At 42.3% G+C, this 24,844-nt stretch overlaps 1 protein-coding gene across 2 annotated transcripts in view; it reads left to right on the forward strand.

The window, feature by feature from the left end:
- Positions 1-231: 231 nt before the first annotated feature.
- LOC111962089 (GRAM domain-containing protein 2A) overlaps positions 232-24,844 on the forward strand; it is a 64,591-nt gene continuing 39,978 nt past the window's right edge. For both annotated transcript variants that reach the window (XM_023984909.2, XM_070442942.1), the window contains exons 1-2: positions 232-579; positions 16,636-16,749. In XM_023984909.2, coding sequence (XP_023840677.1) covers positions 16,643-16,749 — 107 coding nt within the window. In that variant the 5' untranslated portion in view covers positions 232-579; positions 16,636-16,642. The remainder of the gene's footprint in view (positions 580-16,635; positions 16,750-24,844) is intronic.

The following is a 24,844-nucleotide window of genomic DNA, read 5'->3' on the forward strand; positions in this document are numbered from 1 at the left end:
AAAGCAATACTGTAGCCTACCCATAATGTTCATTGTATTATGCTGCTTTGTGATCTCCTAACCAACGGTAAATGCATCTCTTAGGCCTACATTTGAATGTTTTTATTAGCCTACCATTATTATAATTCCCGTGCATTAAAACACCTACATTTTCCCCTTAAATTACAATATGTGCTTGCAGTACAGTTGATCAACCACTAGAAGTTATGTGTTCTGCGATCTCTGCACGAGTGCACGTAGTAGATGGACCGTAGAGATCACAGTAGTAAGGCACAAAAAAATGCAGGAGGCGGGAACAGTAAATAGATAAGCCAGTGCCCAGCGCTCGTGGATGCTCAGCGCAACAAGTTTGCTTGTTAGTCAGCCGACATTTCATCTACTCGGTGCTCCTGCCTTTGTGTTGACAGCGCGACAACTCTGACAACCGTTTCCCCCCTTCCAGTCTTGTCTACCATTTTCACTTTACCCACGGACTTCTTCCTTTAGAATACGATTATGTGGACATTCGACCCTAATTTCTCTCCTCTGAGTCCGCCGCGGAAATGACATACTCGACAGCATATCTACCCAGTTTCCACGGTAGGTTTGATCTATGTCGAGACCGCAGACATTGTCAACGAGAGGCAGATGTATTTCTGCTTCGCTTTCCTGGTACTGTATTTACCCGTTATTTTACAAGATAGACAAGTTAATTGGAAATATGACAGACAGCTTATGGTAATGAACAGATGATTCAAGTCGGACAGTAACATTATTATTATTATTATTATGTTATTACATAACATCTAGCTTCGTGCTTGGTCATTGAATTATCCATTTGAATTACATAATGCAAATCTTTCGACACTCGTGCCACTGTGCGGTGGTAGTCTATGCACTCATCCTGCCTATTTAGCTATACATAATTACAAAGGAAACCAAAACTGATAAGTCATTCTTCTGTGCCAACTTTGTGCAGTGTTCATCTAGAACAATGAAAAAGGTGTGCAGAGAGATTTCCAGTGTGCTGACAATATGAAATCATGGCTGCTAAAATAGACTGCACGGTTCTCAGTAGTTTCTACTTTGGGAATGGAAACTTGTCACCCAGCACATGATGTTCCACTCATGGGTATGTCAGATATGTAGTTGGGGGTATTATGATTAGTTTAGCCAACAGCCCCATGTACATTTAGTGTCTGTCTGAAAGGTAATGACATGTATTTTCTAATGGTTAGTATCAAACGGGTCATACATTCCAGAGAGTGGTTAATAATTAGACACAAGTGTCTTTGAAACCATTTTGCATACTTTTGTACATATAGTGTAGCATCCTCTCTGATCTCCATGTAACCACTCATAGACTGAACCACATGATTATTATTAGCTTCTTCTGACACAATGTATTATCCAGCTGCCACATCTAGCCCAGTGCTCCCTTGGGCTTGCATATTATGAAAAACTTCAAATAAATCGTTTTGACGGTATTGAAAAACCATCCTGTGGCTTTTTCCAAATACCGCGGTGTACGGTATATACTGTATATCGCCCAAGCCTATCACACAATACCAATTACAGCCATCAGAATTGTAAAAGCCCTCTTTAATGAAAGAGATGGATCAATTATTCTGTCCCATTATAATGGGGAATAGTCCGTTTTATTGTACTTGTATTGGAAATGAAAGGTGCTAATTGAGCACTGCAGGCTATGTTTGGCCAGCCTAATATTCTAAAGTGAAGTAGGTTGGGAGCGTCAAAGAGAACCCATTTATAAAACTGTGGACACAGCTCTCGGCGGCGAGGTAATTTACATCTCAAGGTTCTGTATCTGCTTGTTTTGTAGATATAACGGCTGTCTGAAAGTCAAGTTGGACAGATCAGCCTCAACTAAACCAAACAGTAAAATGGACTTCGTGGGCGAAGATATTACTTTACTAGTAAATTATTGAATTATTGCTTGTCATGCAACTTTCTTAGACCTATCCACCACACATGCCCCCTGTCTATTGGTATGCTTCTCCCATAATGACTGATTTACTGTGTGGCCTGGTGTGATGTTGTTTACAGTTTCCGGTCCACTAGGCTTAAGCCAAAATCTTTTTCTAGGGGGAAATGTTTCCCCTCCACAGAGTTGAGACAGGCACAATGTGGTCGTTTCCCCTAGCGTTGTTTGGAATGGACTCCTCGTTTGGGGACAGGGAGCACTGAAGGGATGAGATCACTCAAGGACACTTAAACAAGAGACCCATTGAGGAGATTTAGAAGCATTTTGGCTCTGATTTGGAGTCAGTAGCAGCACTACACAATATAACTGTTTGTGTTTGTTTAGTTGTAAAACCGCCATCCCTTGAATGTCTTTTGGACTCAAAGTTACTACTCATTAGAACTCCCGAAGAGCAGCCATTATCTATCGTTCTATCGTCTGTCAAATAACAGTGAACAGGACTCAAAGATTGAATCAATTTAATTTCAGTACAGTAGATGGGTGTTGATTCCAGCGAGAGGGGAATATTATTTTCGGAACCATTTTGCATCATCACTAATTAGCAGTTCAGCACATCAGCGTTTCTCGTACTGTTACGCAAAATCAAGGTGAACCTTTACTATCATAGAAGACATTAAACATCCATAACCAAACTGGCTAAAACTCTGTTGTTGGCCGATGGTAGCTATAGCTACACATGTTTACCTGAGTTCTAACGTCACTAACATTACCAGCAGCAGTAACAGTAAGTCCAGGTATAATGGCTAACACAAACATTGACCACGTTTACATGCGCACAGTATTCCCGGATAGTAGCTCATATCCAGATTAAGGTCTTATTCGGGATAAGCTGTTTACATGCACCTTTGATATCCCACTCAGGAGTATCCCTTTAACCATGAATAAACAGAATATTCCTCATTTAAGTTCATATGGGTTAAATGGAATAGTAACTGAAATCTGGACACTGACTGTAGGACCTATAACCTCTCACGTGTAGTCGAATATAATATTAACTCTGGCAGAATTATGCACTTCTTGCAGTAAAACGATAGAACTTATGTTAATTTTGTCTCAGGAACAGGATTGGAGAAATATTATTTATTTGTTTCGGCATCTCTTCAGAAAATGCGCGTGTAATGTATTTTCTTTGACACTGTTATGCAAGCAGACAGTATTTTAACCACATAAATAATGCACCCAAGATGAACTGAAGTCTTATCAGAAACGTGTTTCATCGTTTTCTCAGCGTTTCATTTCCTTAAAACCGGTCAAACTGATGACATTTGGACATTTTTCAGAGGACCAGTCTTTCCACTGTTTTGGAGTTATTGCATTCTTGCCGGTCACTAAACGCCGACCTAAACGAAACAGACAACTTTACTGGTGTTAACTAGATTACTAATGCAATAATTATATCGATGTAAGACATTCTTCAGGTGAGCGCTACTTTATTTTGTCTTCTGGGGCAACAAGTTATGACAGAAGAGAAGCTGCATGTATCTAACTATAGCTGACAAACAAATGGCCTACAAAGTGTTGGAAATTTGGTATATAGCCTCGTTATTGTTTTTTTATTGTGTTCCTTTTTCTTTTTTTCTTTTAGTTTATTTGGTAAATATTTTCTTAACTCTTCTTGAACTGCGCCGTAGGTTAAGTGCTTGTAAGTAAGCATTTCACGGTAATGTCTACACTTGTTGTATTATAATATGGCCTACCAAATGTTGGAAATTATAAGCAGAAACCTTTCTAAAATAGGGGTGAAAGTAGCCAGTAGGCTTTACAGTCCAGTGCGGAGTATCAGCAAAATAAATTATTATGGAATTATTATGGTGGATTTAACTGCACAGGTGCCCTACTTTTCAAAGTGATTTGTTTGACAATCAGATGAAAACATCACACAACAACCATGATATGCGAACCTGAGCCTGCACAGACCACAAAAAACTACACTATATGCGATAAGATGTTTACATGCAACAGTATCCCGTCTAAGACCAGGCATCTTATCCGGGTTTGTCATAACCGGGATACAAGCTTTTTCGGGTTATTGTAAATGGGATATGTTATTGTAAATGGGATATGTTATTGTAAATGGGATATGATGTTTATATGCGTCATCTCAAAAACAGAATACTTGAGTACCCCGAATAATAATGGGATATTGGTGTGCATGTAAATGTGGTCAGTGGCTACCATAATATCCTGCAAGTTATATCAGCCAATAAAGATCAGGCAGTTGATCAAAAATAAAGACATATCTTGAAATAAACATTGACATTAATCCGATTGGTATTTGACCGTTAATTTCTGCAAAACTTGCAGTGTTGATGGAGTTGTTGTTGCTTGCTTGCTAGCTAGCTAGCTAGCTTATTCCATCCCCATACACCATGTTAAATCCGAGTGGGCCAGTTTGTTTTGCATGGCACGTTTTTTTAATCATCTACTATCAACATAACATGACATAACTCTTTGGGCACTTTAGTACCTACTTACTTGATTCGCCTCCATCACCGAAGCCACCAGCAGGCTGTTCCTTTCTTGACTTCAAAGCTGCAGTGTATTGTTGGTATACGAGTTTTTGATAAATGTAATTCAAATTGCGAAAACAGAAGTATTTTTTTATAAAATTTTGCGTAAAGACCGTTTTGATGGAATATAATCAGTCGACGTTGTTTTAGATTTGTGGAATATATATTGTGCAACCTTTCCTTTAACAGCACAGGTGAGGCTGGATTATTGATAAAATCTCTGAATGAAATATACTTTTGAACATCCAGTGGTTGTTTTTAATATTGTATCTAGATTATTTCTAACCATCATCTCAATGCTAGCCTGGTCCTAGATGTCTTTCGATCTCTGTGTGACAATGACCATGGGAGTTGGCAAGACAGCACACACAGATCTGGGACCAGGCCATCTCATTGCACGTCACTCTGGTCCTGGCGGAGCTAGGACGCCAGACAGCACACACAGATCTGGGACCAGGCCATCTCATTGCACGTCACTCTGGTCCTGGCGGAGCTAGGACGCTAGACAGCCAGTCAGTCACCAAGGGGCTTACTGAACTTCAGAGAACATGACGCTTTGAATAAAAGTGGGAAGGGAAGAGCATGTTTCGCAGATGAAACCAGGAGATACCTGGTCTGTGGAGTCACCGGGCATTCACCTACACTGACCTCAGATCCAGTTCTTCCTACCTGACTACCTGACTGGCAAATTAGGATAAAGTTCTAGAAAGGAAAGATGGAGAGAGCAAGGTTGTGTAACTAATAAAAGGAAAATCTTACCAAGCACAGCATATACACAGAGTGTACAAAACATTAGGAACACCTTCCTAATATTGAGTTGCACCCCCTTTTGCTCTCAGAACAGCCTCAATTAGTCGGGGCAAGGACTCTAGAACTTGTCAAGCGTTCCACAGGGATGCTGGCCCATGTTGACACCAATGCTTCCCACGGTTGTGTCAAGTTGGCTGGATGTCCTTTGGGTGGTGGACCATTATTGACACACAGAGGAAACTGTTGATTAAAGTGGATGTAACAAGTGACATCAATAGGAGAACATAGCTTTCACCTGGATTCACCTGGTCAGTCTGTCATGGAAAAAGTTCCTAATGTTTTGTACACTCAGTGTATCCAGGACCTCTGCACCAGGCGGTGTCATAGGAAGGCCCCAAAAATGGTCAAAGACCCCAGCCACCCCAGTCATAGATTGTTCTCTCTACTACTGCATGGCAAGCGGTACCAGAGTGCCAAGTCTAGGACAAAAAAGATTCTCAACAGTTTTTACCCCCAAGCCATAGGATTCCTGAACAGGTAATCAAATGGCTACCCAGACTATTTGCATTGTGTGCCACCCCCCCAACCCCTCTTTTACGCTGCTGCTACTCTCTGTGTATCATATATGCATAGTGACTTTAACTATACATTTATGTACATACTACCTCAATTGGCCCGACCAACCAGTGCCCCCGCACATTGGCTAACCGGGCTATCTGCATTGTGTCCCGCCACCCGCCAACCCCTCTTTTACGCTACTGCTACTCTCTGTTTATCATATATGCATAGTCACTTTAACCATATCTACATGTACAGTGGGGAGAACAAGTATTTGATACACTGCCGATTTTGCAGGTTTTCCTACTTACAAAGCATGTAGAGGTCTGTAATTTTTATCATAGGTACACTTCAACTGTGAGAGACGGAATCGAAAACAAAAATCCAGAAAATCACATTGTATGATTTTTAAGTAATTAATTTGCATTTTATTGCATGACATAAGTATTTGATACATCAGAAAAGCAGAACTTATATTTGTACAGAAACCTTTGTTTGCAATTACAGAGATCATACGTTTCCTGTAGTTCTTGACCAGGTTTGCACACACTGCAGCAGGGATTTTGGCCTCCTCCATACAGACCTTCTCCAGATCCTTCAGGTTTCGTGGCTGTCGTGGGCAATACGGACTTTCAGCTCCCTCCAAAGATTTTCTATTGGGTTATGTCTGGAGACTGGCTAGGCCACTCCAGGACCTTGAGATGCTTCTTACGGAGCCACTCCTTAGTTGCCCTGGCTGTGTGTTTCGGGTCGTTGTCATGCTGGAAGACCCAGCCACGACCCATCTTCAATGCTCTTACTGAGGGAAGGAGGTTGTTGGCGAAGATCTCGCGATACATGGCCCTCCATCCTCCCCTCAATACGGTGCAGTCGTCCTGTCCCCTTTGCAGAAAAGCATCCCCAAAGAATGATGTTTCCACCTCCATGCTTCACGTTGGGATGGTGTTCTTGGGGTTGTACTCATCCTTCTCTCCAAACACGGGGAGTGGAGTTTAGACCAAAAAGCTCTATTTTTGTCTCATCAGACCACATGACCTTCTCCCATTCCTCCTCTGGATCATCCAGATGGTCATTGGCAAACTTCAGACGGGCCTGGACATGCGCTGGCTTGAGCAGGGGCCTTGCATGCGCTGCAGGATTTGAATCCACGACGGGTAGTGTGTTACTAATGGTTTTCTTTGAGACTGTGGTCCCAGCTCTCTTCAGGTCATTGACCAGGTCCTGCCGTGTAGTTCTGGGCTGATCCCTCACCTTCCTCATGATCATTGATGCCCACGACGTGAGATCTTGCATGGAGCCCAGACCGAGGGTGATTGATCGTCATCTTCAACTTCTTCCATTTTCTATAATTGCGCCAACAGTTGTTGCCTTCTCACAAGCTGCTTGCCTATTGTCCTGTAGCCCATCAGCCTTGTGCAGGTCTACAATTTTATCCCTGATGTCCTTACACAGCTCTCTGGTCTTGGCATTGTGGAGAGGTGAGTCTGTTTGATTGAGTGTGTGGACAGGTGTGTTTTATAGGTAACGAGTGGAGAACAGGAGGGCTTCTTAAGAAAAACTAACAGGTCTGTGAGAGCCAGAATTCTTACTGGTTGGTAGGTGTTCAAATACTTATGTCATGCAATAAAATGCAAATTAATTACTTAAAATCATCAATGTGATTTTCTGGATTTTGTTTTAGATTCCGTCTCTCACAGTTGAAGTGTACCTATGATAAAAATTACAGACCTCTACATGCTTTGTAAGTAGGAAAACCGGCAGTGTAAAATAGGCAGTGTATCAAATACTTGTTCTCCCCACTGTACGTACTACCTCAATCAGCCCGACTAACCGGTGCCTGTATGTAGCCTCGCTACTGTTATTTTTCACTGTCTTTTTACTGTTGTTTTATTTCTTTACTTACCTTTTGTTCACCTAATACCTTATTTGCACTGTTGGTTAGAGCCTGTAAGTAAGCATTTCACTGTAAGGTCTACACCTGTTGTATTCGGCGCACGTGACAAGTAAACTTTGATTTGATTTGATTTCTCAAAGGGGAATGCGTTGCTGTAAGCCGTGTATCCTGATTAAATCCGGAGGGAACAGACAGGGCAGGCACAGACACTTTGAATGATAGTTTGTTAATGCTAGGGATGTAACAAATTAAAATGTTTATACCACCATTTTTAAAAATCAGTTTTCCACATGAATTCACAATGCAGCTGCGCTTCTGCCAGCAACAGTTTGGGCCTCACGGTGTGTCCCTTTCAGATGGTTAAGCATTGAACCTGTACTACCATTACTATACCTCAATTCCACCTTGCAAAGTTTGCATTTCATTCTCATTTATCTTCTCAAAGTATTGTCATACAGGACTTCACCGCTGTCCCTTGCCTTTTTTGCCTAGTTATTTAAAAAATACTTAATATCACTGTCTACATTTAAATTATGCATCTTGCCCTTTATAGCCTATCGTCTAGTTAGGCTATAAAACTGAAAATAATATGTTTTGTGATAATGGCACTGTGTTTTTCGTTTAGGGATTTTTGTTAACGTCAAGGATCCCAATTTTGTTTCAAAGTTTTAATGTTCACACCCCTAGTTCCTGTATCATAGTGATCACACCTCAGTGGTCACACGTCAACCTGCATCAAGAAGCTGCGATCGATAAAGCCGTGCTTAGACACTCCTTGATCTCCACACTCAGGGCCAAATCAACCAATACACCACCTTCACCCTACGCCACTGTGATTAGAGAAGAGAAATGGGGATGAGACTAATTAGATCTATTTATGTTCCCAGCCACATCACAGGAAATGGGTTTCCAAGAATCAGGGAGCCATGGAAACCGTAGTCATGGTTTGTCTCGATGGAGCTTGTACCTGTCTACTCAGGCAGTGTGTGTGATGTCCGCAGCTGTTGCAGATAGGATCACGTCAGGAGATGGGTGGACTGGAGAGAAAGGAAAGGAAGGGAACAGAGAGGCGTCAACTCTTCTTAAAGATGCTGTCCGGGACCTTAAGCACTTACTTCATAACATATTGTACGGAACATTTCATACGAAATGGATGGCGTAGTACACAATTGGGCACAATTTTCGAGGGACCTGTTTTTGCTTGTGAGCACTACTTCCATAACTAATGGGTGACAATATACAAAAGCTCTGGGGCATCACTTTAATGACAGCTGAAGCCGACAGGAACAGGAAGCCAGATACACTTATATAGTACGACAACAGACTGACTTATATATTTTTCACATCTTATCCCATGTTTTTACTCTGAAATACATTTCGGCACATTCACTCTACTATTTCTATCCACTATTTCACTATTATCAGAATTCTGTTCCTATGTATTTATTTTTAGAAGTGGGTCTTTGTTCTGTTTAGCGCCGTTTTAAATTGTGACTCCCTTTTGAAGGCATTCATGTTTGTCTAAGGGAACGGAAAGGCTACACTTGCTCACAGATGATTCGTTTCGCGAACACTCTCAAGGTCCTCTGTTTTGTGTGCTACCTGACCTTTCGTGAGTTAACCTGCACTCTTCATATAGCCCAGGTTGTGTTTGCACTGGGTTTCTATCGGTTGACCATTAAACAAGGTGTCTCCTCATGTCCACTTTAGAACTCGGTAACAAGAAGAAGAAAATGCCCGACTCGAATGGCCTTTTCTCAGGCTGTTGCCATGGCGACCGAGAGAGGAAAATACCTGCATGCATAGCGGCCGTACGTGACTGTGTGGCAGAGTGAGATTTTGCAAGCAGTGGGGACAAAAGAAAGCCCACTGACAATATGTGCAAAATATGTGCAACACTGTCACGGTACTGCCAAGAGTTTTTTTTTGTGGTGATGCGTTTGGTCTTTGTCGAGTAAGGAAGCCTTTGTCTATCCGTAGTGCAGGGCCACTGGACAGAGAATAACGAGCCAGGCTTGGCATGCAGTAGAGAGTAATTTCCTTATATTGCTCCATTCTCTTTTCACTGCCATTATTAAAAAACATCGTCCTCCCGAAACGTGTTGGTGGCCTGTAATCTACCCTCATCATCTCCTGTAATATTTCCCTCAAACAATAAGATCACTATTCCGTCTCATTTTACCGTTTCTCTTTTTTTGAGGTCATGGTGGGGATATAAAACTCCCTTAGTGTCCGGACAGTCCGGGCGGGCAGTGTCTGGTGCCAACTCTATCCCATGGCAGTCCCTACTCCCGTCACATTGCAACTAAAGAAAACACAATGCCAGCTAGTCCTCCGGACCAGCCCTGAGCTTTTCCCTGAGCTGCGTTTTGGACATCCTCCAAAAGCACAATTATCTCCTCTTCAGTGTCCTTGGGTGAGGTAGCATTGGTGAGGATTGGGAACCTGGCAAGATATAATTGACTAAGTACAGAATACAGAATATGGGGTTGATAGACCAAGAGCTGTGAATGCCTCATCTCCCTAGTTAAAGTAGGGCTGATTCAGCCCTTTGAGTTCGAATGTGAGCGTAGTTACTTAATTTCACATTGAATCGTGTGTGTGTGTGTGTGTGTGCATTTGTCATTCTCTCATCTCATAAGGTGCACACATACAGACTCATCAACCTAGTTACTTTTGGCACTCATTGTGTCTCTGCTGCTTCTCCGTTTGCTGCCACCACACTATTTACACTGCATCACTACCTCTCACAGTGTTTGTCATCTCTCGTTGTCAACTCGCTGTCATGCCATGTAATCCTATGTAGGCCTATCTGTTTCGATGTAAACTCATCGCTGCCTGGCATCCCCGGTTGAACCTTCAGTGTTAACCGTTGTCCTTTGAATGCTTGAAAGAATATCTCGAGAATGGGTGTTTATCATGTACACCAATGAAGAATGTGGGGTCTTCAGCATCTTCAGAGGAACAAAGTTGAAGTCCTTGAAAGGCTTTAGGGGGTGATAAGGGATTTTACAGCAGGGGGAGGTTGAAAGACCTTGTTCTTGGTGTGCGTCAAGCAGGTATGAAACACGGGCTTGAATGGAGACAGGTCAAGCTCAGTGGTGGCCTTATCTCAGAATCACTTCCATCTTATCAGCCTTCCTCATCTGTTTGAACTGCATCTGTTCAGCAAACTGGCTCTGTTTTATTCCCTTCAGAACACTGAAGGGAAGTTGAAACAATGGTATTTTGTTTGATGTGCCCGCTAATTACTGTTTCTAAATGTGTTCATTGTTCACCCAGTCGAAGGAGTCTACGTGCTTTGCCAAGCTAACGGTTGTGAAACTGTGCGAGCGCCCACGCCTCAACCTTTCTCTCTGCAGTCTTTTAACGATGGTCGAACCTCTATATTTAGTCGTTATCTCCCACACTCCCTCCCTCCCTCCTTCCCCTTCCCACCTTTTCAATAAGCTGGGCTGTTTGCTGAACTGACAGCCTGATCCTCACGTCACTGCTCCGCCCGTCTTGTCAGTTATCATCTACCTTGTCTCTCCATTCCCAGCCAACCAATCAACTGTCACCTACCTTGTCTCTCCATTCCATGCTAGCCAATCAACTGTTAGCGTGCCTGTCTTCCCTCATACAGCCACCCAGTCTGCAGTTGTTATTCTCATTAGTGACTTTCTACTCTCTTAGAGAAGGGTATTAGCTAATGAAAGAGGGCTTTGTTGTTTCAGGTCAGGGCCAGTTTAGTGGATTGACAGGAAACCACTAATGACAAGCAGAAAACCACACTTTGTTGCGGTTGTCTCAACTCGTGAGCAGAACAACTGGAATCCCACAGTTATTAGCACGTGGATACCCAAAGCTGGTCAGCCAAACCAATTAATTAGGGGTCCATCAAGGTGTGTGACTCTCACAACTTTTGGTTTGGAGGTGACAAAGCTGAACACAGAAGCATGTCGGTTCTACGAAATATATTCCCAAATAAATGTATTCTCAAATATTGTGTTTTCTCTGTTACACTGTGTAAACTGAACTGAACAGACATATACTACCGTTCAAAAGTTTGGGGTCACTTAGAAATGTCCTTGTTTTTGAAAGAAAACACATTTTTTGTCCATTTAAAATAACATAAAATTGATCAGAAATACAGTGTAGACATTGTTCATGTTGTAAATGACTATTGTAGCTGTAAATGGCAGATTTTTTATGGAATATCTGCATAGGCGTTCAGAGGCCCATTATCAGCAACCATCACTCCTGTGTTCCAATGGCACGTTGTGTTAGCTAATCCAAGTTTATCATTTTAAAAGGCTAATTGATCATTAGAAAACCCTTTTGCAATTATGTTAGCACAGCTGAAAACTGTTGTCTTGATTAAAGAAGCAATAAAACTGGACTTCTTTAGACTAGTTGAGTATCTGGAGCATCAGCATTTGTGTGTTCGATTACAGGCTCAAAATGGCCAGAAACAAATAACTTTCTTCTGAAACTCATCAGTCTATTCTTGTTCTGAGAAATTAAGGCTATTCCATGCGAGAAATTGCCAAGAAAATGAAGATCTCGTACAACGCTGTGTACTACTCCCTTCACAGAACAGCACAAACTGGCTCTAAACAGAGTAGAAAGAGGAGTGGGAGGCCCCGGTGCACAACTGAGCAAGAGGACAAGTATAGGACAAGTATATTAGAGTGTCTAGTTTGAGAAACAGACACCTCACAAGTCCACAACTGGCAGCTTCATTAAATAGTACCCGCAGAACACCAGTCTCAACGTCAACAGTGAAGAGGCAACTCCGGGATACTGGCCTTCTAGGCAGAGTTCCTCTGTCCAGTGTCTGTGTTCTTTTGCCCATCTTAATCTTTTATTTTTATTGGCCAGTCTGAGATATGGCTTTTTCTTTGCAACTCTGCCTAATTTGTACATGTAGGTAGGGGTAAAGTGACTATGTATAGATAATAAACAGCGAGTAGCAGCAGTGTAAAAACAAATGGGGTGGAGGTGTCAATGTAAATAGTGCGGGTGGCCATTTTATTAATTGTTCAGCAGTCTTATGGCTTGGGGGTAGAAGCTGTTAAGGAGCCTTTTGGTCCTAGACTGTGGCGCTCCGGTACCGCTTGCTGTGCGGTAGCAGAGAGAACAGTCTATGGGTGACTGGAGGCCTTGACAATTTTTTGGGCTTTCCTCTGACACCGCCTAGTATATAGGTCCTGGATGGAAGGAAGCTTGGCCCCAGTGATGTACTGGGCCGTATGCACTACCCTCTGTAGCGCCTTACGTCAGATGCCGACCATTTGCCATACTAGGCGGTGATGCAACCGGTCAGGATGCTCTCGATGGTGCAACTGTAGAACTTTTTGAGAGTCTGGGGACCCATTCCAAATCTTTTCAGTCTCCTGAGGTGTTGTCGTGCCCTCTTCATGACTGTCTTGGTGTGTTTGGACCATCATAGTTTGTTGGTGATGTGGACACCAAGAAACTTGAAACTCGACACGCTCCAGGACTTCAGCCCTGTCAATGTTAATAGGGGCCTGTTCGGCCCTCCTTTTCCTATTGTTCACGATCAGCTCCTTTGTCTTGCTCTGCCAGGTCTCTGACCTCCTCCCTATAGGCTGTCTCATCGTTGTCGATAATCAGGCCTAACACTGTTGTGTCGTCAGCTAACTTAATGATGGTGTTGGAGTCGTGTTTGGCCATGCAGTTGTAGGTGAACAGGGAGTACAGGAGGGGACTAAGCACGCACCCCTGAGGGGCCCCAGTGTTGAGGATCAGCGTGGCAGACGTGTTGTTGCCTACCCTTAACACCTGGGGGCGGCCCGTCGGGAAGTCCAGGAACCAGTTGCAGAGGGAGGTGTTTAGTCCCAGGGTCCTTAGCTTAGTGATGAGTTTTGTGGGCACTATGGTGGTGAACGCTGAGCTGTAGTCAACGAACAGCATTCTCACATAGGTGTTCCTTTTGTCCAGGTGGGAAAGGGCAGTGTGGAGTGCGATTGAGATTGCGTCATCTGTGGATCTGTTGGGGCGGTATGCGAATTGGAGTGGATCTAGGGTATCCGGGATGATGCTGTTGATGTGAGGCATGACCAGCCTTTCAAAGCACTTCATGGCTACCAAAGTGGTACAGGGCGGGTAATCATTTAAGCAGGTTACCTTCGCTTCCTGGGAACAGGGACTTCGGTTATCTGCTTGAAACATGTAGTATTACAGACTCGGTCAGGGAGAGGTTGAAAATGTCAGTGAAGACACTTGCCAGTTGGTCCAAAGTAATTCAAAGCCTGTACTTATCACTTAGGATGAAACTTTCCCGTGATACTATTTTTTCTATGTAATGTTGTTATTAAAACAAAATCAGACAGCCCCATAGTAGAACAGTTGACCTATTTACCTAGTCAGCTTGTTGTTGTGTGCTGTATGCAGAAAAATATTCCTCGAGGCGCATTCAAGTTGCGAGAGCCATAGATAGGGAGGGAAACATGTAGTCTTTTAGACAAGCAGTCAATTGCGGGAAAACAGTTTTGAAAGCAGTTTTTGCAAATGTATTTTGAAAGCAGTTTTGGCCTTTGTTAAAAGAGAGGGATCCCGTCATTTTACAACTAGGGCTGGAGATTTCCAGGGATCTCACAATATGATATTATCACAATAATTCTAATTGTATTGCAATTCGATATTGTGATTTTATTGTGATTCGATGTTCCAATCATATTGCTCACCATATGTCTACTGCAGAGGGACGAGAGAGAGACAAAATAAAATGAGTTTTGATCAGTCATGGGAATGAAAGTGCTGAAAACAAATTTTAAAAGAAGATGGAGAACAAGCTATGAAGGCAAGATACTGGATTTTAGGCACAGGTACAGCCAACTAGCACAAAAATAATATTGTGATGTTGTCAAAACGATGCATATATTGTTAAAATGAATATCCCGATATGTAACTGATTCCCCCCCCCCCCCCCCCCCCCCCCCACCCCCCCCCCCCCCCCCCCCCCCCCCCCTCACTAGTAGTCATTTGCACAGTGCAACATTTTTCACTGACTTCAGATCTGCTAAGAGTACAGAGAGTACTAAGCCTTTGAAACTGTTTATGAAAGGAAAGGTCCAGGGACAGCAAGGGAAATGCGCAAGTGGGAAATTGTGTCTGGGTAAAATTGCATTACCCACACATATTAAGGAGAGTGGGTGTCACTAGCTCTTCCTCAGAAGTGCTTTTCTCGCATTTTTAGCACCCTTCCCACTTTCTAAATAGTTATTGGCATCCTTGATAAAGATGAGCATATTAAACAAGTCAACCATTTTGATTAGTGCTTGGGGTTATCCACTTGCGGCCAAATGTCAGCATCCTGACAGAGGCAACCAAAACATATAGACTCTATGGTGGCTAAAATGGTAAGAGATCTGTCCATGCTCTGCTTTCTTGACATCTCAGTCGACCAGATATGTCCTACAGTCCTGGTCATGTGCGGTAAAGAGGGACATAGGTCAATTGCAGTTGGTCCAGAACAGGGTAGCACGTATTGCACTTAGATGTTGATGTGTTGAAGGTATCAAACTGTCTGTTCAAGCAGTTGGCACACAGTTCGGACATTTATCGGCAATCAGCAGGCTCTTCACAGTCTCCAGGTTCAGAACAGAGGCTGGGAAACGTACAGTAAAAAATAGAACCATGCCTACATGGAACTCTCTGCCACCCCAGGTAACTCAAGCTAGCAATTAAAACCAGATTCAAAAACCAGATAAAATAACACCTTACGGCACAATAGGGACTGCGAAGAGACACGGAAATATGTATATATTTTGTATTGTAATTTACACTGTATTATGTATTGTATTATGTAGGTGGGTGGCCTTGCACAAATCCTTGGCTTATGCGAGCCCGAACGGCTCATTGGGCAGGAGACATCTCCTGTTTCTGAAGAGTGAGGCAGAGTCAGGAGATTAAGTATTATTATGTATATTATGTATTTTATTTGTTGTGTTTTATTTCCTGTTTGGACCCCAGGAAGAGTAGCTGCTGCCGTGGTAGCGGATAATTGGGGAACCCAATAAATACCACTACCCGGTTTTTGGCTAAAATGTTCTGGTACTTGGTAAAGTTCATGATGCCGTTGACCTTAACAAGGGCCCCAGGACCAGTGGAAGTAAAATAGCCCCATAACATCAAAGATCCACCACCATATTTTACCGTAGATATGAGGTACTTCTCTGCATATGCTTCTGTTTTTCAATGCCAAACCCACCATAAACATTTTGCAGTATCCATCTCAGTCTCCAGATTTGAGCCCCATTGAAAACCAGTGGTTTGAATTGAAGAGGGCAGTCAATAAGCGCAGACAAAGGATGTCAAGGATCTGGGAAGATGATGTATGGAGGAATGGTCTGAGATCCCTCCCGGCGTGTTCTCCAATATCATAAAACATTTTAGAAAAAGGCTCAGTGTCGTTATCAAAGGGTAGGGTGCTGGAGTACTGAAAATGGGTGTTGATAATTTTGTCCCCTATCTTAAAAACAAATATATATATATATTACTTGTTAAACACAATCTCTTTCTCTGAGCAATTGTATTAATATAAAATACATTTCAAATTGTTTAGAACATGCAATATATTATTTATTTTATACAGCTTATTTTATATAGTCTTTTTTGCTCATCTTTATCAAGGGTGCCAATAATTATGGACCTAGCTGAAGCTGTGGACAATATCCTGGGAAAGTGAGTTTATAGGCTTTTTCACACCACTGAGCAGAGTGAAACCAAGCTGTACCGAGCTGGCCCTGTTACACATCCACCATTGTAGCTGAAAAAGACAATGTGAAAGGAAAATATCATCTGCCAGCACAGTTTGTCTCGAGTCAGCACTATAGTTAGAAAAGGGTTTGTGTATGTACTTGAATGAAGTGTTTCTGTTGATAATTTAGTCAGTGTGTGAACGGGTTTTGTGTTTTGTTCTGTCCCCTCAGGCTGAAGATGATGGAACACCAGGAGCAGAGTGATGACATCAGTGTCCTGAGCCCGCTGGAGTTGCTGGCAGAGGCCGCCAAGGAGGATGATGGACACTGCCAACCACAGTTCAGGTGAGGCATCTCTACTACCTATGGCACAGATTTAGGATCAGCTAACCCCCTACCCTCTCAAGCCTAATCTTAATTGTTGGGTTATAAAACTGACCTCAGAAGAACTGAACTAGGGTCAAGGCAACCTACTCCCTTCCCATACAGGGCTCCTGAGTGGCACAGCGGTCTAAGGCACTGCATCTCATTGCTAGAGGCATCACTACAGCCCCTGGTTCAATACCAGGCCATAGGGCGGTGCACAATTGGCCCAGAGTCGTCCGGGTTAGGGTTTGGCCGGGGTAGGCCGTCACTGTAAATACGAATTTGTTCTTAACTGACTTGCCTAGTTAAATAAAGGTTCAAAATAAAATACAGTACACTTATACGGATCCTGGATATGAGTGGCTTTGAGTGGTCAAAAAAATGTCTGTCCTCCCCTGTTATTTTAGCAATTGTTAGGGCAAATAGAAGAGGCTTCCGACTGTTGGTGTGAAAGTTGTCTGCCTCCCTGCAGACTCCAGAGTGATAAACAGATGGATAATGTCACCTCATGATGTACACACTCAGTCAGTCATAGTTAATGTGGCTACTCTGGTCACACCGCACCCCCAGCGAGCAAAACTAGTTGCAATGACGTCATTATCATGGTTCTATACTGGTTGCATAAGGACATTTCGTTAACATCTTTTTAGCAACCAGAAAATCACATTGTAATCTGTTTATATGACATCTTCTGAATCAGAAAACCAATTCTCAACCAGAAAAGAAAGTAATTAAGACTCCATGTGCCATTGGCGTCTGCCGTCATTGCTTGCTGCGCTGACTAAGGACAGGGAGGCAAATTAGCAACTAGCAGTATGATGTTCAGTGATATCTCCACCTCTTTTCACCATATTCAACAACACTGTCTTCTCCTCTTCGGTAGCCTACACGTCCCCACTTGCATTCTGCTCCACCTTGCAGTCTCCTCTGCATACGGGAGTGGTATAATTGCTCATGGCTTAGGATACAATAAGTCTGGAAACCGCCGGCAGCCTGGCATACAAAGAGAGTTAAAGGTCTCTATGGTCTATTTAGTTTTACATTGGTATCGAGTAGAATAGAATCACACCTCGTGATTCAACATTGATGACGAGGTGCAAATGCTGTCTTGAGGTCTGGGACCCACCCTTTTTCCAAAGTGTAATTATAGTGACATTTTCCTTGACTCAGGATGAGGATTAGCTTTCACATGCTATCCTAGCAATTACTATATAGTATTTCTGGAAAAGCTCTCTTTTCCTAACGCTATCTCATTTCTATATTCTACCCATCTGTCAACATGCCGTTTACATCATAGTCTTTTGATACAGTATAGTTGAACTTATCTATGGGTGTGATGAATCTAAAGTGCACAGAACAAACACACATATATACACACACACACACACACACACACACACACACACACACACACACACACACACACACACACACACACACACACACACACACACACACACACACACACACAGAGAGAGAGAGAGAGACTGTTACGGAGTAATGTCCTGACATAGACCCGTACCTACCCTGATTTGTGACTCCCAGTCACTGTCAGACCTGGGGTAACCTCTCACTGGCAGAGACGAACAGACAGACAGACACATTCTCTCTGTCAGGAACACAGCCAACAGAGTCAGAGATCACATCAGGCCTTTTAACACAGCGTCCTGGTTTTAACTGTCTGTCCAATAATACAGTACATTGCTATGCTATACAATACAACACAATATAATACAATAGAAATCAATGACAATATAACTTTATAAATCCCCCCAGGAGCAATTTTGAAGGCATTATTGAGAGTACAAATTCACAATGACATAAATTATTGGAACTGTCGGAACTAGAAGCACAAGCATTTTGCTACACTCGCATTAACATCTGCTAACCATGTGTATGTAACCAATAAAATTGGATTTGAATTACATCTTGAACATACAATACAACACAACACGATAGTCCTAAAATTCATCCATACCATCAGACTATCATATCATACTGTGCATATGTGCTGTGGCTATAGTATACACTGCTTGGAGAACTTGGGCTATAATATGTATAACCAATAATGAACCTTGTTTTTAACAGCTATGTTATTCTATGAATTATGAAACATCAGCTCTTTAGCCCCAGTGTTGTTTTGGTTCAGATTCAGTTAATTTCAGCGAGTTGAGGCAGAATTCATAATACCAGTCAGACTCTATTGAGTTTCCTTACAGGTAACTACCCACCTAGCATCTTAATGTTAGTAAGTAATGCTATAGGGATAATTTACCCTTCAGCTGATCTGAGATCTGTCTGAAGCGCTCATAATAACAGCACTAACGGTGAGGCAGCAGTAGTCTGTGCTGTTCTGGGAGTGTGACTGATAAACAGGCTCTCTGGCAGCACATGAAAGCCTAGAAGGGTGCGTGCTGAGGGAGAAAATACAGAGGGAGTTAGGATCATTAGATATGAAAATGGGACCCCCCCCCCCTCCGCCCCATACACACACACACATCACACAAACAGAAAAGGCACACACACTCAAAACGCACGCACGCCATCATACACACACACACACACAAAGGCGTTGTGTCTCTGCTCACTCAGAGAGTCTCACGTGTAAAGAGAATCCCTGTGGTGATACTGGCTGCTCACTGCGCTGAGCCAAAGAGGGAAAACCAGACCTGGTCAGAGAGACGAGCTAGCTCTTTAAGAGGGAAAATGCTGGAAAATAAGTGGGCAAAACCATTGTCTATGTTGTCTATTGTCTATGTAAATATGTTGTCTATGTAGTCCATTGTCTATGATGTCTATTGACTTTGTTGTCCATTGTCTATGTTGTCTATGTCTAGGTAAATATGTTGTCTATGTTGCACCTCCGTCACTCGGTCGCATCGTTGCCATTGTTATCCGCTGCTTATTGATGTGTGACTGATGGTTAATACCAAGTCTTTCTGAACGGGGTCTAATGGCTGTTTCGTAAAATGTACACTGTCGTGGCCTGGAAATATCATGACATTGCTAACATAGACAAATAAAGAGTAGAAAACAACGTTGCCATCATTGTGATGTCGTCAAGTTTAATTTAGAGGAGTGGCAATGTTGCTTTGAGCTAGCAAAGTTAGTCAGAACTAGCTAGCAATGCTAACGTTAGCGAGCTGAAATTTCAGCACTCTCCCCTCAATCTTAGTCAGTTGTTTGGAGATATCGCAATGATCACAAAAGCTTGTCCTACAAATGATTTGCCTCCTTTTGAAATTTCATCGTGTTTCCAAGCCACAGTAATGCACTTCAGACTAGCACCCATTGAGATTGCATTGAGTAGAATGCTCAGCTGGACATCAGGCCTAAAACAAACGTTCAAAACAATATCGTGATGTAATGTGCAACCCATGAAAATGTTGTCTATGTAAATACAGGTTACTGCCAAAATAAAGGAAACACCAACATAAAGTGTCTTAATAGGGTATTGAGCCACCATGAGCCAGAACAGCTTCAATGCACTTTGGCATAGATTTGACAAGTGTCTGGAACTCTTGGAACTCCACAAGAAATTCCATAATTTGGTGTTTTGTTGATGGTGGTGGAAAACGCTGTCTCAAGCGCTCCAGAATCTCCCATAAGTGTTCAATTGGGTTGAGATCTATTGACTGAGATGGCAATGGCATATGGTTTACATTGTTTTCATGCTTATCAAACCATTCAGTGACCACTGAAGTGTTTCCATTATTTTGGCAGTTACCGGTATGTACAGTGCATTCGGAAAGTATTCAGATCTCTGGACTTTTTCCATATTCTGTTACAGCCTTATTCTAAAATTGATCAAATTGTTTTTTCCCCCCATCATTAATCTACACACAATACCCCATAATGACAGAGCCAAAAAATACATTTTTGCAAATGTATAAAAAGAAAATATGAAATATATGAAATATCATATTTGCATAAGTATTCAGATCCTTTATTCAGTACATTGTTGAAGCAACATTTGCAGCGATTACAGCCTCAAGTCTTCTTAGCTATGACGCTACAAGCTTGGCACACCTGTATTGGGGGGAGTTTCTCCCATTCTTCTCTGCAGATCCTCTCAAGCTCTGTCAGGTTGGATGGGGGGGGAGTCGCTGCACAGTTATTTTCAGGTCTCCAGAGATGTTCGATCGGGTTCAAGTCTGGGCTCTGGCTGGACCACTCAAGGACATTCAGAGACTTGTCCCTAAGCCATTCCTGTGTTGTCTTGGCTGTGTACTTAGGGTCGTTGTCCTGTTGGAAGATGAACCTTTGCCTCAGGTCCTGAGCAGGTTTTCATCAAGGATCTCTCTGTGCTTTGCTCCGTTCATCTTTCCCTCGATCCTGACTAGTCTCCCAGTCGCGCTGAAAAACATCCTCACAGCATGATGCTGCCACCACCATGCTTCAATGTAGGGATGGTGCCAGGTTTCCTCCAGACGTGATGCTTGACATTCAGTCCAAAGTCTTCAATCTTGGTAACATCAAACCACAGAATCTTGTTTCTCATGGTCTGAGTCCTTTAGGTGCCTTTATCCAAACTCCAAGCGGGCTGTTGTGCATTTTACTGAGGAGTGGCTTCCATCTGGCCACTCTACCATAAAAGCCTGATAAAGGCCATCGGGTTCTTGGTCACCTCCCAGACCAAGGCCCTTCTCCTTCGATTCCTCAGCTTGACCGGGCGGCCAGCTCTAGGAAGAATCTTGGTGGTTCCAAACTTCTTCCATTTAAGAATGATGGAGGCCACTGTGTTCTTGGGGCCCTTCCATATTGCAGACATTTTTTGGTACCCTTCCCCAGATCTGTGCCTCAACACAATCCTGTCTCGGAGCTCTACGGACAATTCCTTCAACCTCATGGCTTGGTTTTTGCTTTGACATGCGCTGTCAAGTGTGGGATCTTATATAGACAGGTGTGTGGCTTTCCAAATCATGTCCAATCAATTGAATTTACCACAGGTGGACTCCAATCAAGTTGTAGAAACATCTCAAGGATGATCAATGGAAACAGGATGCACCTGAGCAAAATTTTGAGACTCATAGCGAAGGTGAATGTAAGTATGTGAATACTTATGTAAATAAGGTATTTCAGATTTTTATTTTATTTGATAAATTAGCAAAAATGTTAAAAAACCTGTTTTTGCTTTGTCATTATGGGGTATTGTGTGTAGATTGATGAGGAATAAAAAATATTTAGTATCAATTTTACAATAAGGCTGTAATGTTGTCTATGTCGTCTACGTCTATTTAAATGTGTATATGTTGTCTGTTGGCTATGTAAATTAGCTAGTAGTTATTGAAATAGATGTTTGCATCTCCTAAAAATTTTGCAGACAGGAGCCATGTCATCTTCAAGCTGCTCGCACACTTAAATGCCATATCAGTGCGGCTGTGGTGTGCTCTGAACTGGGCCCCAGCAGAGCTCAAAAACACCTCCTTAAGATAGATCCTACCCCTACGAACACACCACACACACACACTCCTCACCCTCTTCTCCTCTCACGCAGCACCCAAGAGGCTGCAGGAGATGCAGAGTGCTGGGAGAGGATCACAGGAATAGATGGAGAGAGAGAGAGTGCTGCAGCCCAGCGCACGTGCAGCCTGCACATGTTTACTAGAGAAGAGCGGAGACCCCGTTATGTAACACATATCTAGGGTGAGGGGGGAGGATAAGAGGAAGAGTTAGATGGAAGAGGAAGAGTGAGATGGATAGAAGGGGATTGAGGGAGAAATAGATGGGAAAGAGAGGGGGAGGAGAGATAAATAATGGAACGAGAGGGGGAAAGGAGAGACATTTATGGAAAAGAGGGGCTAGGAGGGAGAAATATATATGGCAAAGAGAGGGAGAAGGAGAGAGAAATACATAAGTATTCACACCCCTTCACTTTTTCCACATTTTGTTGTGTTACAGCCTGAATTTAAAATTGATTAAATTGAGATTTTGTGTCACTGGCCTACACACAATATCCCAGTGGAATTATGTTTTTCTAAATTTTTACAAATTAATTCAAATAATATCTGAAATGTCAGTAAGTATTCAACCCCTTTGTTATGGAAAGCCTAAATAAGTTCAGGAGTAGGAATGTGCTTAACAAGTCACATAATAAGTTCAATGGACTCACTCTGTGTGCAATAATAGTGTTTAACATGATTTTTGAATGACTACCTAATTTCTGTATGCTAAACATACAATTATTTGTATGGTCCCTAAGTCAAGCAGTTAATTTCAAACACAGATTCAACCAGAAAGACCAGGGAGGCTCTCAAAGAAGGGCCCCTATTGGTAGGGGATGGGTAAAAAAAAACTGACATTGAATATCCCTTTGAGCATGATGAAGTTATTAATTACACTTTTGGATGGTGTATCAATACACCCAGTCACTACAAAGATACGGGCGTTTTTCCTAACTCAGTTGCCGGAGAAGAAGGAAACCGCTCAGGAATTTCGCCATGAGGCCAATGGTGACTTTAAAACATTTATAGAGTTTAATGGCTGTGATAGGGGAAATCTGAAGATGGATCAACAACATTGTAGTTACTCCACAATACTAACCTATGTTGTGACTTTACTTTCATTAATCTGATGACTGTTATTTATCAAATCAACTAACTCTTTAAAAGTCAATCGATTAAATACATAATGTAACTATTAACTCATTAGGATTTTATGGCACCACGAGAGCATTTTTTTAAAGAGTTACCATCTCTAGATTAAACTCTAAAGGTCTTTACCTATTACATCCATAAACAGTCAACTTATTAATCATAACCTTATATCATATCACCCTTCTGAACAGTCATAACCTCCTGCATCTGCATAAACCCCAGCCTTACTTATGATACAGTACTACACAAATTGGTTTAATTATTTATTTACTAGTGAACTAAATGATAACACAGGATAAACATACACATTTAATACATTAAAACAGGTCCCTAGCGAACTGACACAATATGGCGTTTTGTTACTAAGGAGATGAAGAGGGCGAGAGGGAGAGAGGGGCAGAGACATCATACTTTGGTACATTTAGAAACTACTCTCACAGTAATCATATACTTTGCACACGAACTGCTGCCCGTTTGGAGTAAGAAATCATGAATTTATTTATTACATGTAAATGCTTTGGTTCGCCGGGTATCTCTGTCGGAACCAAGACTTCTTTGAAAGGTGTTTGGTTGGGCCTTTCCGTGGCACGCTTGTAATGCTCTGATTGTCCAAAAGGGGTCCCCACCCGTCTCTTCTACTTTTGCTCTCCTCTGCCGTCGCCCGGCATCCGGCGATCCATCGTGTAGTCCTGAACAGAACAACAGAGCTCACTCTGCCTCCACTCGCTCTGGAAGATGATTCTTTGAAGATAGGCAAGCCAGCCATATCACTGGTTCTCAGTGGGGTGATGAGAGTAGTAGAATACATACGATGGTTTGAAGAGTAGTAGAATGATCCCAGCTAAATCAGCCATACCAGTGATTGTCCGAGAGGTGACGTTATCGTCTCTACCTCGTGTTGAGATTTCAGAGTTTTAACCACTTTGGACGTGAGCTGCAGCTCAACGCCTCTCTGACCTGGTATGTTAATTCTTAACCCACTATTTTATACAGTTCATTCAAAAAGGCTCTCTGACCTCACTAAAGGGACGGTGACTACTCACTTGTACAAAGTTATAGAAACAATTTCCTCTTGTAGTTTCTAAGATCACATCCCTCTCTTAACAAAAACACGTTCAGAATTGTTAATATTTCGTACACAATGTAGAGGATACAGACTTCGTACATGTAGTGTATATACTTTTCAAGTTACAGTATTTCCTTTATAACATTTTTAATGACATCACAAAATAACAACCAAAATGACATTATTATTCTTTAGATTGCCTCTGACCATTCTCCATGTTCTATGTTAGAAATATTGTTCCAGTATTCGCTTTAGAACGTGTTACAGTTTCGGCGGGAAAACGTCTGTGAAACAAATTTCATTATACAGTATTTATGTGTGAATTTGGAGCGGGAGATAGCTTAAAGTTCTAATCCTTGATTCACAACAGGGTGTGAACTGTCTAGCTATGATCAACAACCAACTTGGCAGA

Source organism: Salvelinus sp. IW2-2015, linkage group LG4q.1:29, assembly GCF_002910315.2.
Source record: "Salvelinus sp. IW2-2015 linkage group LG4q.1:29, ASM291031v2, whole genome shotgun sequence".
Taxonomy (NCBI): Eukaryota; Metazoa; Chordata; class Actinopteri; order Salmoniformes; family Salmonidae; genus Salvelinus; species Salvelinus sp. IW2-2015.